General features: G+C 30.9%; 1 protein-coding gene across 3 annotated transcripts in view; it reads left to right on the forward strand.

The window, feature by feature from the left end:
* LOC148308035 (receptor-type guanylate cyclase Gyc76C-like) overlaps positions 1-17,078 on the forward strand; it is a 118,422-nt gene that overhangs the window by 98,163 nt on the left and 3,181 nt on the right. For all 3 annotated transcript variants that reach the window (XM_088262412.1, XM_088262413.1, XM_088262414.1), the window contains 20 exons: positions 3,138-3,203; positions 3,312-3,552; positions 5,198-5,344; positions 6,052-6,251; positions 7,051-7,216; positions 7,301-7,467; positions 8,595-8,885; positions 9,620-9,739; positions 9,820-9,960; positions 10,119-10,190; positions 12,252-12,341; positions 12,700-12,775; positions 12,868-13,023; positions 13,789-13,981; positions 14,224-14,364; positions 14,482-14,704; positions 15,192-15,336; positions 16,003-16,205; positions 16,639-16,786; positions 16,874-16,982. In XM_088262412.1, the coding sequence (XP_088118538.1) occupies positions 3,138-3,203; positions 3,312-3,552; positions 5,198-5,344; positions 6,052-6,251; positions 7,051-7,216; positions 7,301-7,467; positions 8,595-8,885; positions 9,620-9,739; positions 9,820-9,960; positions 10,119-10,190; positions 12,252-12,341; positions 12,700-12,775; positions 12,868-13,023; positions 13,789-13,981; positions 14,224-14,364; positions 14,482-14,704; positions 15,192-15,336; positions 16,003-16,205; positions 16,639-16,786; positions 16,874-16,982 (3,095 nt within the window). The remainder of the gene's footprint in view (positions 1-3,137; positions 3,204-3,311; positions 3,553-5,197; positions 5,345-6,051; positions 6,252-7,050; positions 7,217-7,300; positions 7,468-8,594; positions 8,886-9,619; positions 9,740-9,819; positions 9,961-10,118; positions 10,191-12,251; positions 12,342-12,699; positions 12,776-12,867; positions 13,024-13,788; positions 13,982-14,223; positions 14,365-14,481; positions 14,705-15,191; positions 15,337-16,002; positions 16,206-16,638; positions 16,787-16,873; positions 16,983-17,078) is intronic.

A 17,078-nucleotide genomic window follows, 5' to 3' on the forward strand; every position in this document is an offset into this window, starting at 1 on the left:
TTAATCATATTTTGAATGTGTTCAAAATTATTAACCCTTTCGATTTATTTTATTGATTTCTGATCTACATAAATAAAAATGTAAGTATTAGATTGTTAAAAATCTTAAATCTACTGAAGTTATTCATCGATTGGTTTAAAATTTAACACATCGTTGTTGCATCAAAATTTTACCCATCACAGATAATGTCAAAATTATGACATTACCCGTGACAGGTAAAAACATTTTTAAACAGCTTTTTGGAACGAAATGGCAGCGCCATCTGTTAATGGCAAAACACACTGCTAAATATTGCTCGTGGCGGATAGCATATTTCTTGACAGCTGTTAAAATATTTTATACCCGCAAACATTAACCACACTGAGCCACGCGAGTGACAGCCAGTAATTTATTATAATCTATATAAAAAATGGCAGGACAAAACTTGTATGCTAAATGTTTTCTGTCAAATGATGTACACAAGTTTTAAAAATCAAAAGAATATGTGTAATCGATCACCTTCTGGTGGTTACACAGTGTCTTCTTCTTCATGAGCCCTCTGACTTCCACTGCTAAATATAGGCCTCTTCCCCTTTTTTCTTGTTGGTTTGCTGCTTGCAGCCAGTTTTTACCCCCCACAGCGACTATGTCGTCGGACCATAAAATATACCATACTGTAAATGCTCAGACTTCCACATTGTCTTAATAAAAACTTCTACATTTTGGCTGAGAATCAAAAAAGACAAGTATTTTTCAATAACAATTTATAGTGTACACTTCACCCTATTCAAATTACCATCAAGCAAGGTATTTCATCTGGTCTGGATAATATTACTTGAAAAAAAATGTACATTTTTGTGGAATAGCCGGTAGAACAAATGGGTCAATAGCAACAATGTTTTGTGACCTATGAAAACATTGTTATCATTCACCGATGAAAGAAGATTCTGATTGTGATGGCCAAACAGGATGATCTTAAAGCTAAGATGGTCCATGAGGTAGTATTTAATGAAAATAGCATTTTAAAAATTATATTAATTTATTATTGTTATTCTCCTTCACCTAACCTTTGTCCGCACCCAATGGTGCATAGGGGACTGCATCATATAGACGCAGTGTTATCTTGATTGCTACTTACATGAAGGCAAGGTGATCACACCTGCGCTTCAGGGACCAGTCCAGGATAATAATAAATAAATATTATAGTGTATTATTATTATTAAAATACCCAAAACGTGTTTTATGATATTAGCTAACATTGTCATATGAGCACCATTTACAGGCAAAGAAAAACAATATTTAAACAGTGTTTTTTGGTTAAAAATTTACACACTTGTAATAATAAAATCAACATACATATCATTATAATGATAAAAATATAGCAGAGGGAAAAAATATAATATTTATTATATAAATAACAGTGTTTAAATAACTTACTCCAATATTGATAAAAAGTGGTTTTATAAAAGTAGGTCAAATATTTGTGCACGCATGTTGCCTATATTTTGTCCGCCTCTGTAGTATAGTGGTTAACGCCTTTGGCTAATACGCATGAGGTCCTGGGTACAATTTTCCAGGTGGTGTAAATATTTATATGTGCTTTTTTTCACTTAAATATTCATTTAGTTATACTGGAATGGTACCTAATACGCTTATCACATTGCCTTTTTGTAATTAACAATCGAGATAATACTGTTTGATCTGATTAGGTGCCCTACGCACCATTGCATATAAGATCAGAGGAGAATAATATTGTTATTTAAAGGATTTATTTTTTTTATTAATTTTAACATCTCTAGCAGTATAAGATTTATCTTGAGTCATCCTCCAATCATCTTTAGCGTATTGTAAAAAAAGTGTATGGGTAACTGTTTGTATTGTTTTTTTTTAAAGATTAATGGATATTACATTAAAACAACTTTCAAATTCTTATAATAGTCTTGTGAGATATAATCTTTCCTCTTGATTTCATGGTCAATAAAATCTCAAGATATTATTGTACTTTTGCTTTGATTGAAAGCAGTCGTCTTACAGATATCCTGTCAGAATACATATAATCCTTATTTGTTGATTTGTTCAATTGTAGTTTATATTTATATAAATGTGTTAAATATTAGTTTTTTTTTACTCATAGTAAGATAATTTTTTCAATAATAAAAAAACCGTAATGAGATAATTCCATTTTCTGTTTTTAACATCAAATATTAGTGTCATTATGAGAACTAAAAATCGTATGTCGTATTAGTGATGGATTTGTTTCACAAACCGTAATCCACTGTGGTATTTCAAATTGAGATGCAATTGAATACTGTCATCTCTGTGTTAATAACTACGTTCACGTGTGTTATAATTTTGATAAAAGTTTATAGTAGTGTTGGAAAACGTCCTATTGAGAAGGTATTAATTTGAAAATGCTCCTGAATTTGTACTATATCAGTCCCTGATATTTCACAACTTCTTAGATTATCAAAACAATGTTATAATCATTATTGATTCAGTGTCTAGAACGATGTTTTTCAACTGTTTTGATTAAGGTGACACTCTCGCATAACAATTAAATAAATAAACAACTGAGAAATAATTGGCACCACACTAGGTTGCTCATGACACACCATCTTTTTTTTTAAATATGTTGTGCTTAATATTCTTTGATTATTTTTATATTATACATATAAGACTTACATTCCATACATTACATAACACATTTCATATATTCTTAATTTGGTTTTTTATATGAGGATATTTCAATTCATAATGGTAATTTCTGTATCATCTGTAAGCATTAAGCGCTAAATAAGTTTAATTTCTCAATCTTCATTTAGACACAATGTTGAAAAGACACAATGCACGTCTTTATTACAAATAAAACAAGGATGGTTTGTTGCTTCAGTTGCATCTTTTGTCCTTTGACAAAATAATTTTCCATACAAATAAACTATATTTTGTATAACTTTTTTGTTGCTTTACTAAAAATGGACTGACTCACACAAACCATCAAACTGGTTAGGTATAATGACATCTATAATTTCTGAGGATTCAAGCGATTCATCTCGCATCGTCTATTAATGAAGGATCCATACATCTGTGTGATATCTAGAACTTTTGCAATTATGAAAATAAATATAGAGTAATATAATGAAAACTTTATGTTTTTTCAGAAATGTTCAGATTACAGAGCATCTACGATTCCAACATTTGCCAGAACTGAACCTCCTGATTTGCAGGTAATGTTTGAAAATCCATTCATTTTAACTTACTTATTTAATAAATTTAAAATATATGCCTTTCTTTTGATGTTTTTGGGTATTTTTAACTTATTGAACTACTTGCAGGTAACCAAATCTGTGATATCGCTACTTAAATATTACAGGTGGCAAAAATTTTCTATAATTCACGATGATAGATGGTTGACAGTCGCTTTGTCCCTAGAAAACCATGCTAAGAAAAATGACATGTCAGTTAACCATTTACGGGAAGTGCTGGATCAACACAAGTGCTGCGAACTACAACTGCTGTGCTGTAATGTCGGATACTGGTATCAGTTCATTCAGGAAACTAAAAACAGGACAAGAAGTAAGTTTTTTCAGGTTCTTAGGATTTTTTTTTGTTATTATTTTTTATTTTATTTATATACATTTATTTAAATCGAAATTTATACATATATACAGCTTTTTTTTTGCAGAGACCCACCAAGCCACCTTGTGTGTCTTGTGGGTGGATTTCTTTTTTAATACATTTTTTATTGTTTTTAACGATTTTAACCTAATATAGACACAAAAAAGAGAAAAAAATTAAGAATGTAAATATTTTACAATTTTCATAAAATTAACTCTTGATCATTTACACATTCGTTTATTTTGCCTTTGTTCCATATTTTGTTTTGACCTCTAACATCCGTCGGCAACAAATTAAAAATGTTCGGAACGATATATTGCAGTGTTCGACTCCCATATTTATTGTTGATTCTTGGGACTATCAAACCTTCATTGTGTGTAAATCGTGTATCATGGTTGTGTACTAAAGGATTTCGATATTTTTGTCTAGTTTGTTGTTCAACGATGATACTCATCCACAATATTCCATATACCGGCAGCAATTTTAAATGTTTATATATATTAAGATTAGATTGTCCCTTTGATTATATATATGACTGGACACAATTTTTACAAATACTAATCCTCCAAATCCTCCATATCCTCCGAAACCTGGGAGTTTCAAGTCAAATTCAAAAGTAGACATACTCAATTTGTACAGTAATATTTAATTAGTACAACTATTATAAATAAAATATACCTTATTTGTATACAGTTATGATACAAAATATATTATTAAAATAATAGATTAGCGAATGACCTAACATTGAGTGATTTATGTGACCACTTAATGTACTGTGTCATTAACCATTTTGACTGTGATTAAAGCACCAAATTCAGTCTGATTTTGTATTTATATATGTTCTAAATATATGTGGCAAAGTTCAAAGCACTATCTGTTGAAAAAAACTTTTATGTATTTTACTATGCATGACGTATTAAAAATTTGTGTGTATATTTGGAATTAATTTTTATTGTAGTGCAAAATACTATAATAATGAATTAAACATTTGTAAGATAGATATTACAAAATGTTTTTGATAGCCAACAAATTGAATACATTTTTCTGAAATCTTAATGATTTAGAATTATTTTCCTAAGGGTGTTTCATTTAGCACCGCATTTGATTGATCACTTGAAGCCTCTTATTACTTGCACTCGGGGGTGAAATAAGATGGAAAAGTTTTTATTTCATAGAATATAATAACAACTATGTAGTTTTTTCCACATGTTTTTATTTTACCAGCAACCGGGTTTCATCGTAACCGATATCATCAGACTGGTGTTTTTGTTTCATTCTGTACACCGGGCATGTAAAGCTTTAGTACAGAAACACCAAATAATTTAGGTCTAGTGCTGGTTTTACATTATTTTATTAAAATTAAACACTTGAATATACCACTTTAATGAGTTTTATTTATATATATGCCTAATTTCGAAAACTTACAGATGTTTTCATCTTCTGGTACAAATTAAAACTGATAATACATTGTTATAAACATCAACAATTAATGTAATGTTTTTAAAAATAAAAATAATATTTTTTAATATAATGCAGGTTTAGGTTTTTTTAACTATTTCAATTAAATTTAATCACTTACTAATTATTCTGGCTTTTTTTTCAGTTTACGTGTACTTGGGTAGACCAGCGACATTGATTCAATTTATGCATTCGATGGATGCAGCACAGCTTTTTCTTCATGGAGAATACATGGTTATTTTTGTGGATATGTCAACATACACATCCAAAGATCCCTGGAAATATTTGTGGAGTAAGTGGAGCCATTTCACTTTTTCTTTTCTTTTATCTCTTAAATCTATATTTAAATGTCAGGGTGTTGCACCTCAAATATCAGATTTTGTAGGAGTTAAATAAAAATCGTCAACTTATATCTATAAAAAAATATATGAAGTAATCACCATTTGCGTTAACAGCCTGCCAATGCACTTTTAGCTTTTTTGAAATCCCCTTTTTTATTAATTTGGAAATCATCAAAGCCCGAAATTAATCCAGTTGGAGCGATTCGAATTTTAAAATAGGTTATTTAGGCTTTACAAAGGTCCAATGAATATGGTAGATGAGACAGGAGTTCATATCTCAACTTCAAAATTGTTTTTGTGAATTGATCGTTGTATTGCATGGGTCTGTGGCATTGTCTTGTCAAAGTATAGACTCCTTTTTGACTAGTACTGTTTGCAATGATTTCAATTTCTGGTGCATTATTTTTGCTTTTTTGTATCACATTTTTACACAAATTGAATTGTTTAACCATTTAAAAATTGGTCTTAATTACAAAAAAAGATTTCTTATTATGTCGCTTCATGTTTAAGATTGCCAATCATTTTCTGGTATCCAATAAACAATTTGCATTATAAAATCAACACTCTTTTTGCAGTAATTTACGATTAAATACTATGTATTATCATTTAATGTTATATAATTATTTTTACATTTATATTATATTGCATTTTTTTGCAGGACCTGATCAATTCAACAAATTATCAGATTGCCATGATGACAAATCTTTCAAGAAGCGATCCCAGTCGCTACTTGTCATTGTATCGACCCCGCCGAGTGAAGAATATTCTAAATTTACGGAGACTGTTCAATCATATAATACCAAAGAACCATTCAATTTCTCAGTCCCTCAAATTTTTAATGAAAGCAATTTTGTCAAGGTAAGTCTTTTTTATACATTGTATGATTAATTATTAGTTTTAAAAATACAATTCCATGTCAATAATACTTTATCTGTTTTAACGAATCAATTGTTAATATGTATTGTTTTTACTAAAATTCAAAACATTAACGTAAAATTATTTTTTAACCAATAATGTACAAACCTCGCTCTTATTTTCTATTAAATGAGACTCGGCAAATTGACAACCGTCCTAAGCATGATCATCTTCGAATCCATAGATTTTTTTATCATCATCAACCACACTGACATTCAAGCTATTTTATATTTCAAATTTCTTTGATCTTTTTAATCAATTTAATATTTGTTAACATCGTCTTCTTGGCTTCAGAGAATAGGTTTGTTTGTTTAAGAACATTTTGAAAAATGTATAAAAGTTTTTCAAAAATATTTTTCAACGCTTTAATTTAATATTAAACATGAAATATTTCATCCCCCAACAAATGTTTTTTAGTTTATGAATAAGCTTAATTTTTATCAAGCCATATCTCCCATTATATGTTTAATTTTGTAGCGATAATAATAAATTATAAATTTTCCCATTTTATAGGGAGATTTTTTTATTTATTATCTTTAAGGTTTGAAGATCTTTTATTCTTTTCTTTTAACCCATTTCTAAGATTATACAAACTTAAGAAAAATCACTGTCGCATAAAATGTTAATACTTTCAATTAAACTTTTTGCATTAATTGTCAAATGGCAATCAAAAACTGATCTTTTCAATTAAATATCTTCTTCAAATATGAAACTTAATGGTGTTTTGTTTTTACATTAACAGTTTGTATCCATATACGCAGCATACCTCTATGATTCTGTAAAACTGTACGCTTGGGCCTTACACGAGTTACTGCATAAAGAGAAAAATCTCACAGCAGATCGAATCAGGGAAATCGCCACCAACGGCTCTCGGATTATTGAAACCATCAATAACAGAACATACACAAGTAAGACACCCCAAAATATGCTTTGTTACATTTGTTTTTCGATGAAATTCTCAACTTTCATACAACACTTTCATGTCGTTTCAGGTATAACAGGTGCGACTATCAGACTAGATGAGCACGGAGATTCCGAAGGTAATTTCTCCGTATTGGCTCTCAAACCAGGAAAGCAAATTCGTACAAATAATTTTACTTGTGACCATCAGCTGGTGCCCATTGGACATTTCCAACAAGGCCCTAGCGGTGAATATCCAGTGAGTGAGTTGCACACAATGTATTTTTTTTTTATCTCTCTATCCCCCCTTTATATTATAAATATTGTAACAATAAACATGATATAGGACATGACCCGAAAATGTGTATAGATATGCCAATCAAATTTGATAGTAAAATGAATGAATTTCAATAACATATTTTTAAATTACTTTTATATCTATGTTACTCATTAAACTACTATTATATTATTTTGAGAAATAAAAAGACTTAGTGTTTTGATCCACTCACATTTTTATTAACCAACTAGTTTCAGCAACAACCTGTTGCCCTCTTCAGGGTTTAATTTATGACTAGTGATAAATTAAACCCTGAAGAAGGCAACAGGTTGTTGCCGAAACTAGTTGGTTAATAAAAATGTGAGTGGATCAAAGTCTTTTTATTTCTCAAAATAATATATCAATATGATCCACAAAGTTAATGCTTTCAATATTCAAAACACAAATTACTATTAATTTATGATATCTATTGTAAAGTTATCAGTACCCGCCTCCTTAGTGTAATGATTAGCTACCATGCTGGAGGCCCCGGGTTCGATTCCAAGGGGGGATTAAAATAAATGTCTGGGATTTTTCTCTCTAATATTCATTTAATATTACCCTGGACTGTTACCTGCAACGCATGATTGATCACCTTGCATTCATATAAGTAATGATCAAGATAACACTGCGTTAATATGATGCTGTGTCCTACACACCATTTGGTGCGGATTAGAGTTAGAAGAAGAATATTATATGGTTAATGCTATTATCATTGTAATCCATATAAACATATTTCGCATGCCATTCTCCGGGTACAAACTTGTTTTATCAAACTTATTCTAATGTATTCAAAAATCTTTAAAATTTTGCAAAAACTATATTCACATATTGTTTTATATAAAGGAATAGAAATCCTTACGCTGGGCAAGTCAACTTTCTTAAACCTGCACAAAAAAATATAAAAATGATTTCGATTAACATCAGAAACCCCCTTTAAATTAAAAATTTGCTATTTATTTTACATCCATCGTATTATGGTGATAATTTCCCATGGCAGATTACTTTATTTCCAACTACTTATTTGTAACTCATGTATGGTAAGAAAATGTAATGACATTAATTTTTAGACATACAAGCTGAATCCGAGGCTGCCAATAGAGTGGCCGAATAACGAAAGACCCGCAGATGAACCGTCGTGTGGTTACTTGAACGAACGATGTCCCAAAGAAGATGCGCACATGTCATCAATGGTAGTAGTCGTTGTTTTGGCAGTGACCCTGTTCTGTGCGATTGTTGTGACAGTCAGTATCTACCGCAAATGGAAAATAGAGCAAGAAATTGAAGGGTTGCTTTGGAAAATTGATCCACATGATATTCGCGGTTACAGCGGGAATGACTTAATCGCATCTCCAAGTAAAGTAAGTCGGAAGATATAGTAATTGTATATGTCAAATTTTTAACTCTGACCACTCTGTAGGCCAGACATTCTGGCCCGTATAATTCTAGTAGGCAGCTCCGTGGGCCACAATGTCTGGCCCGGCGCAGATATAACTTTAATCACCGATTTCTCTATCACCCAAGTATATTCTACCAAAAAATATTTCATATAAATACATTTAATCTTATTTAACATGGTCATACGAATTGCCAGACAGTGTCCCAAAATTTAGGAACCAAAATATTTATTTTAATGGTAGAAAAACGTCGCATTTTTTTGATCAGAGTAGCTGATCAGTTATGAGAAAAAATGGTCAGAGTGGAAAAGGTTAAACTGTAAAGCAAAAGAGCCCTTTTTTTAACGCAAAAGAATGGTTAATATTATTTACACCCTATAGTGTATCAATGTTTAATATTTTATAATTGAATTAATCAAATTGACTTGGAAAGTAATCCTTGGCCTTACGAAGACAGTATCATATCTGATATTATTTCAATTTTCATAATTTTGTGTCGGGTTGTGGTCCTGTGGTTAGTGTCGGAGACTCTTGAGTTTCTTGGGTCGAACCCACTCTACCACAATTTGATACCTATTTCAAATAATGAGCCGCTTAGACTCACAGAAAAAGTATAAAGTTGAAGTATTTTGTAAATAATAAAAAACACAAATATTTCTCTTTAATAAAAAATAATAATGTTTTAAATTTTTAATCAGTTGAGTCTTGCAAGCGGAGGGTCATTTGAGAGTCGTTGCGGTTTGCAAGTATTCGCAGCTACAGGCCAATTTCGCGGAAACGTCATCCGAATAAAGGAACTCAAATTTTCCAAGAAAAAGGTATGCATTTGTCATATTTGAATAAATATTTGTCTTTATTTTCATTCATATATAAAATAACTTAATTTTTTGGATTACAGGATATTTCTCGTGAAATAATGAAAGAAATGCGTCTCTTGCGGGACCTGAGGCATGACAATATTAACTCTTTTATTGGAGCTTGTGTTGAGCCAATGAGAGTTTTGCTAGTTACCGATTATTGTGCTAAGGGTAGTTTGTATGTAAGTATGTCATGTAAATTTATGCAATATTATTGATATTTGAAATACAAAAAATTGATTGAGTGACAGACTAGAGAAAGAACATAATCTGTATTTTTTAACTTGTGTTTTTAATGTTACATATATATGCGTTAAAATTTATTTTTTTATGGTTTCAGGATATAATAGAAAATGAAGATATTAAGTTAGATAACATGTTTATCGCATCTCTAGTCCATGATCTCATTAAGGTAATGATTGAAATATTCTTATTTATGTATTGTAACTGCAGACAGTTGGTACAATTCCATATTGAATTGTTGGGTAATATATCCAAAATAAAACAAGTTTTTTTGGATTGAATTCTACATTTATTTATGTAAATGTTAATATGTGACACGTTTCGTCTTCTTAGGACATTATCAAACACTGACCTAGTGTCAGGACATTATCAAACACTAGGTCAGTGTTTGATAATGTCCTAAGAAGACGAATCGCGTCACGTATTAACATATACATAAATAAATGTAGAATTCAATCCGAAAAACCTAATAAAAATAAGTAATATATCCAAAATAAAACAAGTTTTTTTGGATTGAATTCTACATTTATTTATGTAAATGTTAATATGTGACACGTTTCGTCTTCTTAGGACATTATCAAACACTGACCTAGTGTCAGGGCATTATCAAACACTAGGTCAGTGTTTGATAATGTCCTAAGAAGACGAATCGCGTCACGTATTAACATATACATAAATAAATGTAGAATTCAATCCAAAAAACCTAATAAAAATAAGTAATACATACATCCAAAATAAAACAAGTTTTTTTTTATTGAATTATACATTTATTTATGTAAATGTTAATATGTGACACGTTTCGTCTTCTTAGGACATTATCAAACACTGACCTAGTGTCAGGACATTATCAAACACTAGGTCAGTGTTTGATAATGTCCTAAGAAGACGAAACGCGTCACGTATTAACATATACATAAATAAATGTAGAATTCAATCCAAAAAACCTTGTTTTATTTTGGATATATTACCCAACTATTCTTATTTTATCATAATATATGTAGTTTGCTGAATTTAGACGGAGAGCTTGGAAACAGCATAGACAATACATATTATTAAAGTAAATCTTGGTTATTCTATTAGTATTTCCATACAGTCCTCCGTATTGATAATACGTGTTTTTTTATAATTTAAAATAAACAAAGAAAGGAATGAACCCATATAGCTTTCATGACTACACATACAGTACAATAGTTTCAATTCTTTGTAAATATAGTGGAACCTCTCATAAGGAGTTTAATTCGTTCCAACATGTTACTTGCTAAGCAAAACCATTTTTTTCCATACAAATCAATGTAAAATGCGATAATGCGTTCCAGGCGGAAAGAAAATTCAATTTTTTAATTATTTTTTTAAAGTTTATTCAAATAAAATTACTTATAAATTGTTAAGGAGTGTGAAAACGTTAATAAAAATATGAACTGTTTTAAGACATTTGTTTTTGCCAACACTTCAAAGTTGTGGAAAAAAGTTTGACAGCATTATCATTGAATAAATTTTTAGCACAAATAGCCACCTCCTTATTAGGGTGATGCTTCTTAATATACGATGCAACAGTTTCCCATGCTTTCAGCATTTCTCTTTTTGTGCTCGAAGATTGTTGCTCTGCTACTTCTTCCTCCTCCATTAACAAACTTATAACTCCATAATTTCTTGCTGTGTAACACGATGCATCTCTATAAGCTCTTCGGTGGTCAGCTCTTGGCTGTACTCATTCACAAACTCTTCAATATCGTTGTTATCCACCTCGAGTCCCATGATATTGGCTAATGACACAATCTCGTTGACTCTAGACTCGTGAAGGGAGCAACTTTTTCACTTTTTTTTTCTCGTTATGAGAGATTCCACTGTGTTCAAATTCCAATAAAACATATTTTGGCAATTCTTTAGATCCAGATTATTTTAGGTATCTGCTGCAAATAGTTTTAATAACAAAATTACAACTATCTACTTATGCATGTTTTACAATAGCTATATGTAATATTACATATTTGACTGTGATTGATTTGTAAAACTATTATAAAATAAAATAACTATGTAATTTCATTGTAACCGACATCATCAGACCAGTCTGATGATGTCAGTTACGACGAAACCCGGTTGCTGATCAAATAAAATTCATATGGAAAAAATTACATAGTTGATATTTCATTAAATGCGTTTCCACCAAGAAATGTCAGTACAAAACTTAAAACTATTATTTTGCACTTATTATAAAATACTATATTTTTAGGGCATGTGTTTTATACATGGCTCACCCCTCGGTTGGCACGGCAATCTTAAATCCTCAAACTGTGTTGTCACATCGCGTTGGATGTTACAGGTATAGTAAAGGCTTTCCATTAAAATTTACAGATTACATAATTGTAAATCACGCAGTTTACACTTTTTTATTATGGAGTCATTGCAATGGCATGCAATGACTCTAGAAATAAACTCCACTGTGCCTTATTCAAACTGCTATAAAAATCAAACTATGTATATGACCTTTTTGATATTTTGGAATAATTTAAGAAATGTACCACTACGAAACACAATAAATAAAATAGAAAAAATACAATTAATTTAATCTCTTTAATGCCATATACAAATGTAGATGTCACTTTTAAGGTAAAAAAGTAATAAGCCCCAAACGATTTCATCCGTTAGACATCAGTATGTTTATTTAAATTTATTTCTAGGTCACAGATTTTGGTTTACATGACCTACGACATTGTGCAGAAAATGACTCGATTGGAGAGCACCAATATTATCGTAGTAAGTATTTTTTTTATATAAGGGATGTATCAGAATTATTTTATTATGGGACTATTTTTACAAATGTGATTTATGCTCTTATTTATCAACAGGTCTTTTCTGGAAAGCTCCGGAACTCCTACGTGCTAATGGGAACTCTGGTTTGGCTCGTGGGAGCCCTAAAGGAGATGTTTATGCATTTGCTATAATAATGTATGAATTAATTGGACGAAAAGGTCCATTCGGTCACACTCCATATGAACCTAAAGGTACTTATGTATTTTGTTTTCAACTATTTTATAAAGTATAATAAGTAGCAGTTTTATTTTTTCTGTTTAATCTTTGTGATGTTTTCTGAATTTTTGGAATGAAATAAATTTCTTTTATTACCACAAAGACCCTCAAAAGGATTTAAGACACTCAAAATGAAAAACTAGTACAAATATTTGCACTTAAAAATTATTTTCCCTCAGTCTCTGAAAGTGGCCAACGTGCATTCGTATACAGTTCATAACAGTGTGTTACCTAAATTTCAAACTCCAATAGGGCGCTTGTCCACTACCCGGAATTTTACTGTCCGGCAGTCCGGTTTTGAAAAATGAAAGCGAATACGACAGTTTAGCGTGATCGAATTTACGCGCAACGTGTTCATGCACTGATCAAGAGCTTCGATCTGAAGAAAGATGGACAAATGCACAAGCCAATCCAAGCCAATCATCGTTTTAAAATGCTAACTGACGTGCCGGATGGTAAATTTCCATGTAATTCCGTGTAGTGGACAAACGCCCATAAGCTATACAAATCCCACTGAATTTTACCTTAAATTTTTGTTCATTCAAAATCATCACGCTACTGACATCTGTAGCAATAATAATGAAGAAAAATATAATTTCAAGAAGAAGAGGATCACAAAATAATCTTCTTCATTTTCTTTTAGATCCTCTCATCTGTCTGTTCCGTTATCCATTTCTAGTGGTATGAAACAATCTGTTTCTTATTATTAACAAACAAATAAAATGTGTTTTTCCCTCCAGAAATTGTAGAGTTAGTGAAGCGATATCCTGTAGAAGGAGAAGAACCCCTCAGGCCCGATGTGCGACCCTTGCCTTTGGAGTCCGCTGAGGAGTGTGTAATCAGCTGCATGAAGGATTGTTGGGCAGAAGATCCTGAAAATAGACCTGAATTTCACACTATCAGAATACGTCTCAAGAAAATGAAAGGGGGAAAGTAAGTAAACATTTATCTCAAGAGAGAAGTTTATAGAGATGGAAATATGGACCCGTGTTATTTTTCTCCATTATCACTTACAAGGTTAACAATATTTCTTGAATGTTGCTTGGATTTTAGAAGTATTTTAGTAGTAAACAATGCTGTATAAATATAAATGTATATATAATACGTATATATATATATATAATATTCTTAATTAAAAAATATGTTATTATTTCTTACCTTATTTAACTATCTAGGAATAGAAATATAATGGACCAAATGATGGATATGATGGAAAAATATGCAACGAATTTAGAAGACTTAGTAAATGAGAGGACAAGATTACTTTATGAAGAAAAGCAAAAAACAGAGGATTTACTCCATAGAATGCTACCGCAGTAAGTAAAAAACAAACTAACTCAAATTCTTATCAAACATTTACAGATCTTTTTATTTCTCTTAAAAACATGTAATACTATATTTGATACTTAATATTGATTTATATTCACTTCCAGACCTGTCGCTAAACGCCTGACTACTGGGCACGGGGTTGAACCTGAGTCATTTGACTCTGTCACGATATACTTCAGCGATATTGTAGGCTTTACTCAAATGTCGGCGGAATCAACACCTCTCGAAGTTGTAAATTTTTTGAATGATCTCTATACAGTGTTTGATAGGATCATAAAAGGATACGATGTGTACAAAGTTGAAACAATCGGAGATGCATATATGGTTGTAAGTACTAACTTTTTAATTATATTACTACCCTGTATGTACCGATGTACTTTTGCGATTTTTTAAAGTTATTTTTAAAAAATAAAAATTAAATCTTCCATGAATAATTTAAAATAAAAATCATCTAAACTTTAGTTTCTTTTAAAAATAGTGAATGATATTTGTCTTATGCCAATAAAAGTCAACCAGAAGTTCTTATACTTTTAGTCACAGTAATGTATGAAAATATTCATTTCTTGTGAACTTGGAATCTTTTTTGCATATATGCAGTAAAAAAAAAATACTATAGCCTGGTTATGTTAGCTTTCGAGGTATTTTAGTAAAATATTAAACTGGAGTAGTGTTATAAGTGCACAATAAAATAAACTCATATGATCCCTGTAATATGTATGTACATACACATATGGTCCTCTTATTTTATACAACTAATTTATTTTGCAATAAAAATGTGGCACCAGAATTTATATAATAATTTTTCCTTTTTCAGGTATCTGGATTGCCTCTGCGCAATGATGACCGACATGCTGGAGAGATAGCCTCTATGTCATTAGATTTATTAGATGCGGTGAAAAATCATAGAATATCACACAGACCAAATGAAACATTAAAATTAAGAATTGGGATACACACTGGTATGTATATAATTTTATTTTCCTTTTTTATTTTAAACGAGGCTTTTACATATATACAAGACATAATAAAAGTAACAGATGACATATTCCACTGATACTTTTTCAATTGATCGCTACATATCTGTGTATTTTTTTAACACTGCCAAATTAGAAAAAAAAAAGATCCCTGGGGCCACAACTGTAAATTGACTACATACAAATATGAAGGTTGCAATTAATTTTTTTGTGTTGAATGTTTTTTCATGAAAAACAAAGCAATAACAATGTAATGATAATCACAAGGTTTATTTTACATATCTGTGCTGTATTTCAAAAACATGTTGAAAATATTCATTCATTTTCATTTGTTTTCTCAAAAATAATTTCTTAAAAATAATATTACTTTCACCTAAAATTGTGTCTTCATTTCAATGCAATGCCAAGTATGTATTAGTTTTCAGGGAAAAATCTGGGCCAACTTCGGTAATTGGGCCACACATTTACATTACATGGCAAACGTAAAGGGTATCCAATTCACAGAACATATAATCCAATCCATGATTGGAGTTATATTTACCTCACGCAATCTCTTGACCAAACATAGTGTGAGTTAAATATAACTCACATGGTGTTCAACGTGTTAAAGCTAGTTATTAACATTCCAATCTGTAATAAACTCTTTTACAGGTCCCGTAGTAGCAGGAGTAGTAGGTTTGACGATGCCCCGCTATTGCCTTTTTGGGGATACTGTAAATACGGCCAGCAGAATGGAATCAAATGGAGAAGCCTTAAAAATACATATTTCTGAAGAATGTAAGAAAGCACTTGAGAAGTTGGAGGGATATCACATGGAACCCCGCGGCACTATCAGCATGAAAGGCAAAGGAGAGGTTAGTTCCAAATCTGCAATCTTCATGTTACGTGTTTATGTGTATGCACATACACATTTGTATGTGTAATAGAACGAGTTGTCAACCAACGGTTCCAGATGTACCCATATATTATTTAAATATCCCTGCCAAAATCTGTTCCTAAAATAAAATTCATACAATATCCTACTCAAAATCCTTACCATATGTTATTATAATTACAGTACACTACTTAAGAATTCATTTAATTTAAATTAATTTTGTCAGAAAAATTATATAAAATCATGGTTGTTGTATATATGATGTCGGTAACGATGAAACCCGGTCCCTTGTCAAATAAAATAAGTGGAAAAAATAGTTAAGTTGTTTTTTTATTATATAAAATGCAGTGCCACCAAGATATGTCAGTGCAACACTAAAATTAAACAATAACAAACTAATTCCTATACTACAGGTACAAACATATTGGCTGGAAGGTGCAAATGAAAAAGCTATACAAAGACGAGCTGTTGATCTGGGGGAACTGCCACCGCTCTTCTGTAGACCTCGCAGGAGTCCCAAACTCTGCGATTCCAGACAAGCTTCCATATGCGGAAACTTCGGTAAATTATAAGAATTGTATTACGTATAATGAAATTCGAAGCATTAATCGTCTGCCATCTTGCATAAATTATCATTTTAAATTTTAGGTTTAAACAGTCGCAGACAATCTGCTATTCGAGCTCTTGATGGAGGAAGCTCCATATCCCTGGGACGGTATAGTCCTAAGCCAGACCCAGAACTCCACTACAGACACAGGTTAAAGCTCAATATGTACTATATAACACGCTTCATATAGTAACCTAATCTTTCTTGCATAACATAAAAACAAATGATAATATTAATTAAGATCTA

This window comes from Brachycentrus maculatus, unplaced genomic scaffold, assembly GCF_059751285.1.
Source record: "Brachycentrus maculatus isolate JH-2025_06_01 unplaced genomic scaffold, ASM5975128v1 h1tg000179l, whole genome shotgun sequence".
NCBI lineage: Eukaryota > Metazoa > Arthropoda > Insecta > Trichoptera > Brachycentridae > Brachycentrus > Brachycentrus maculatus.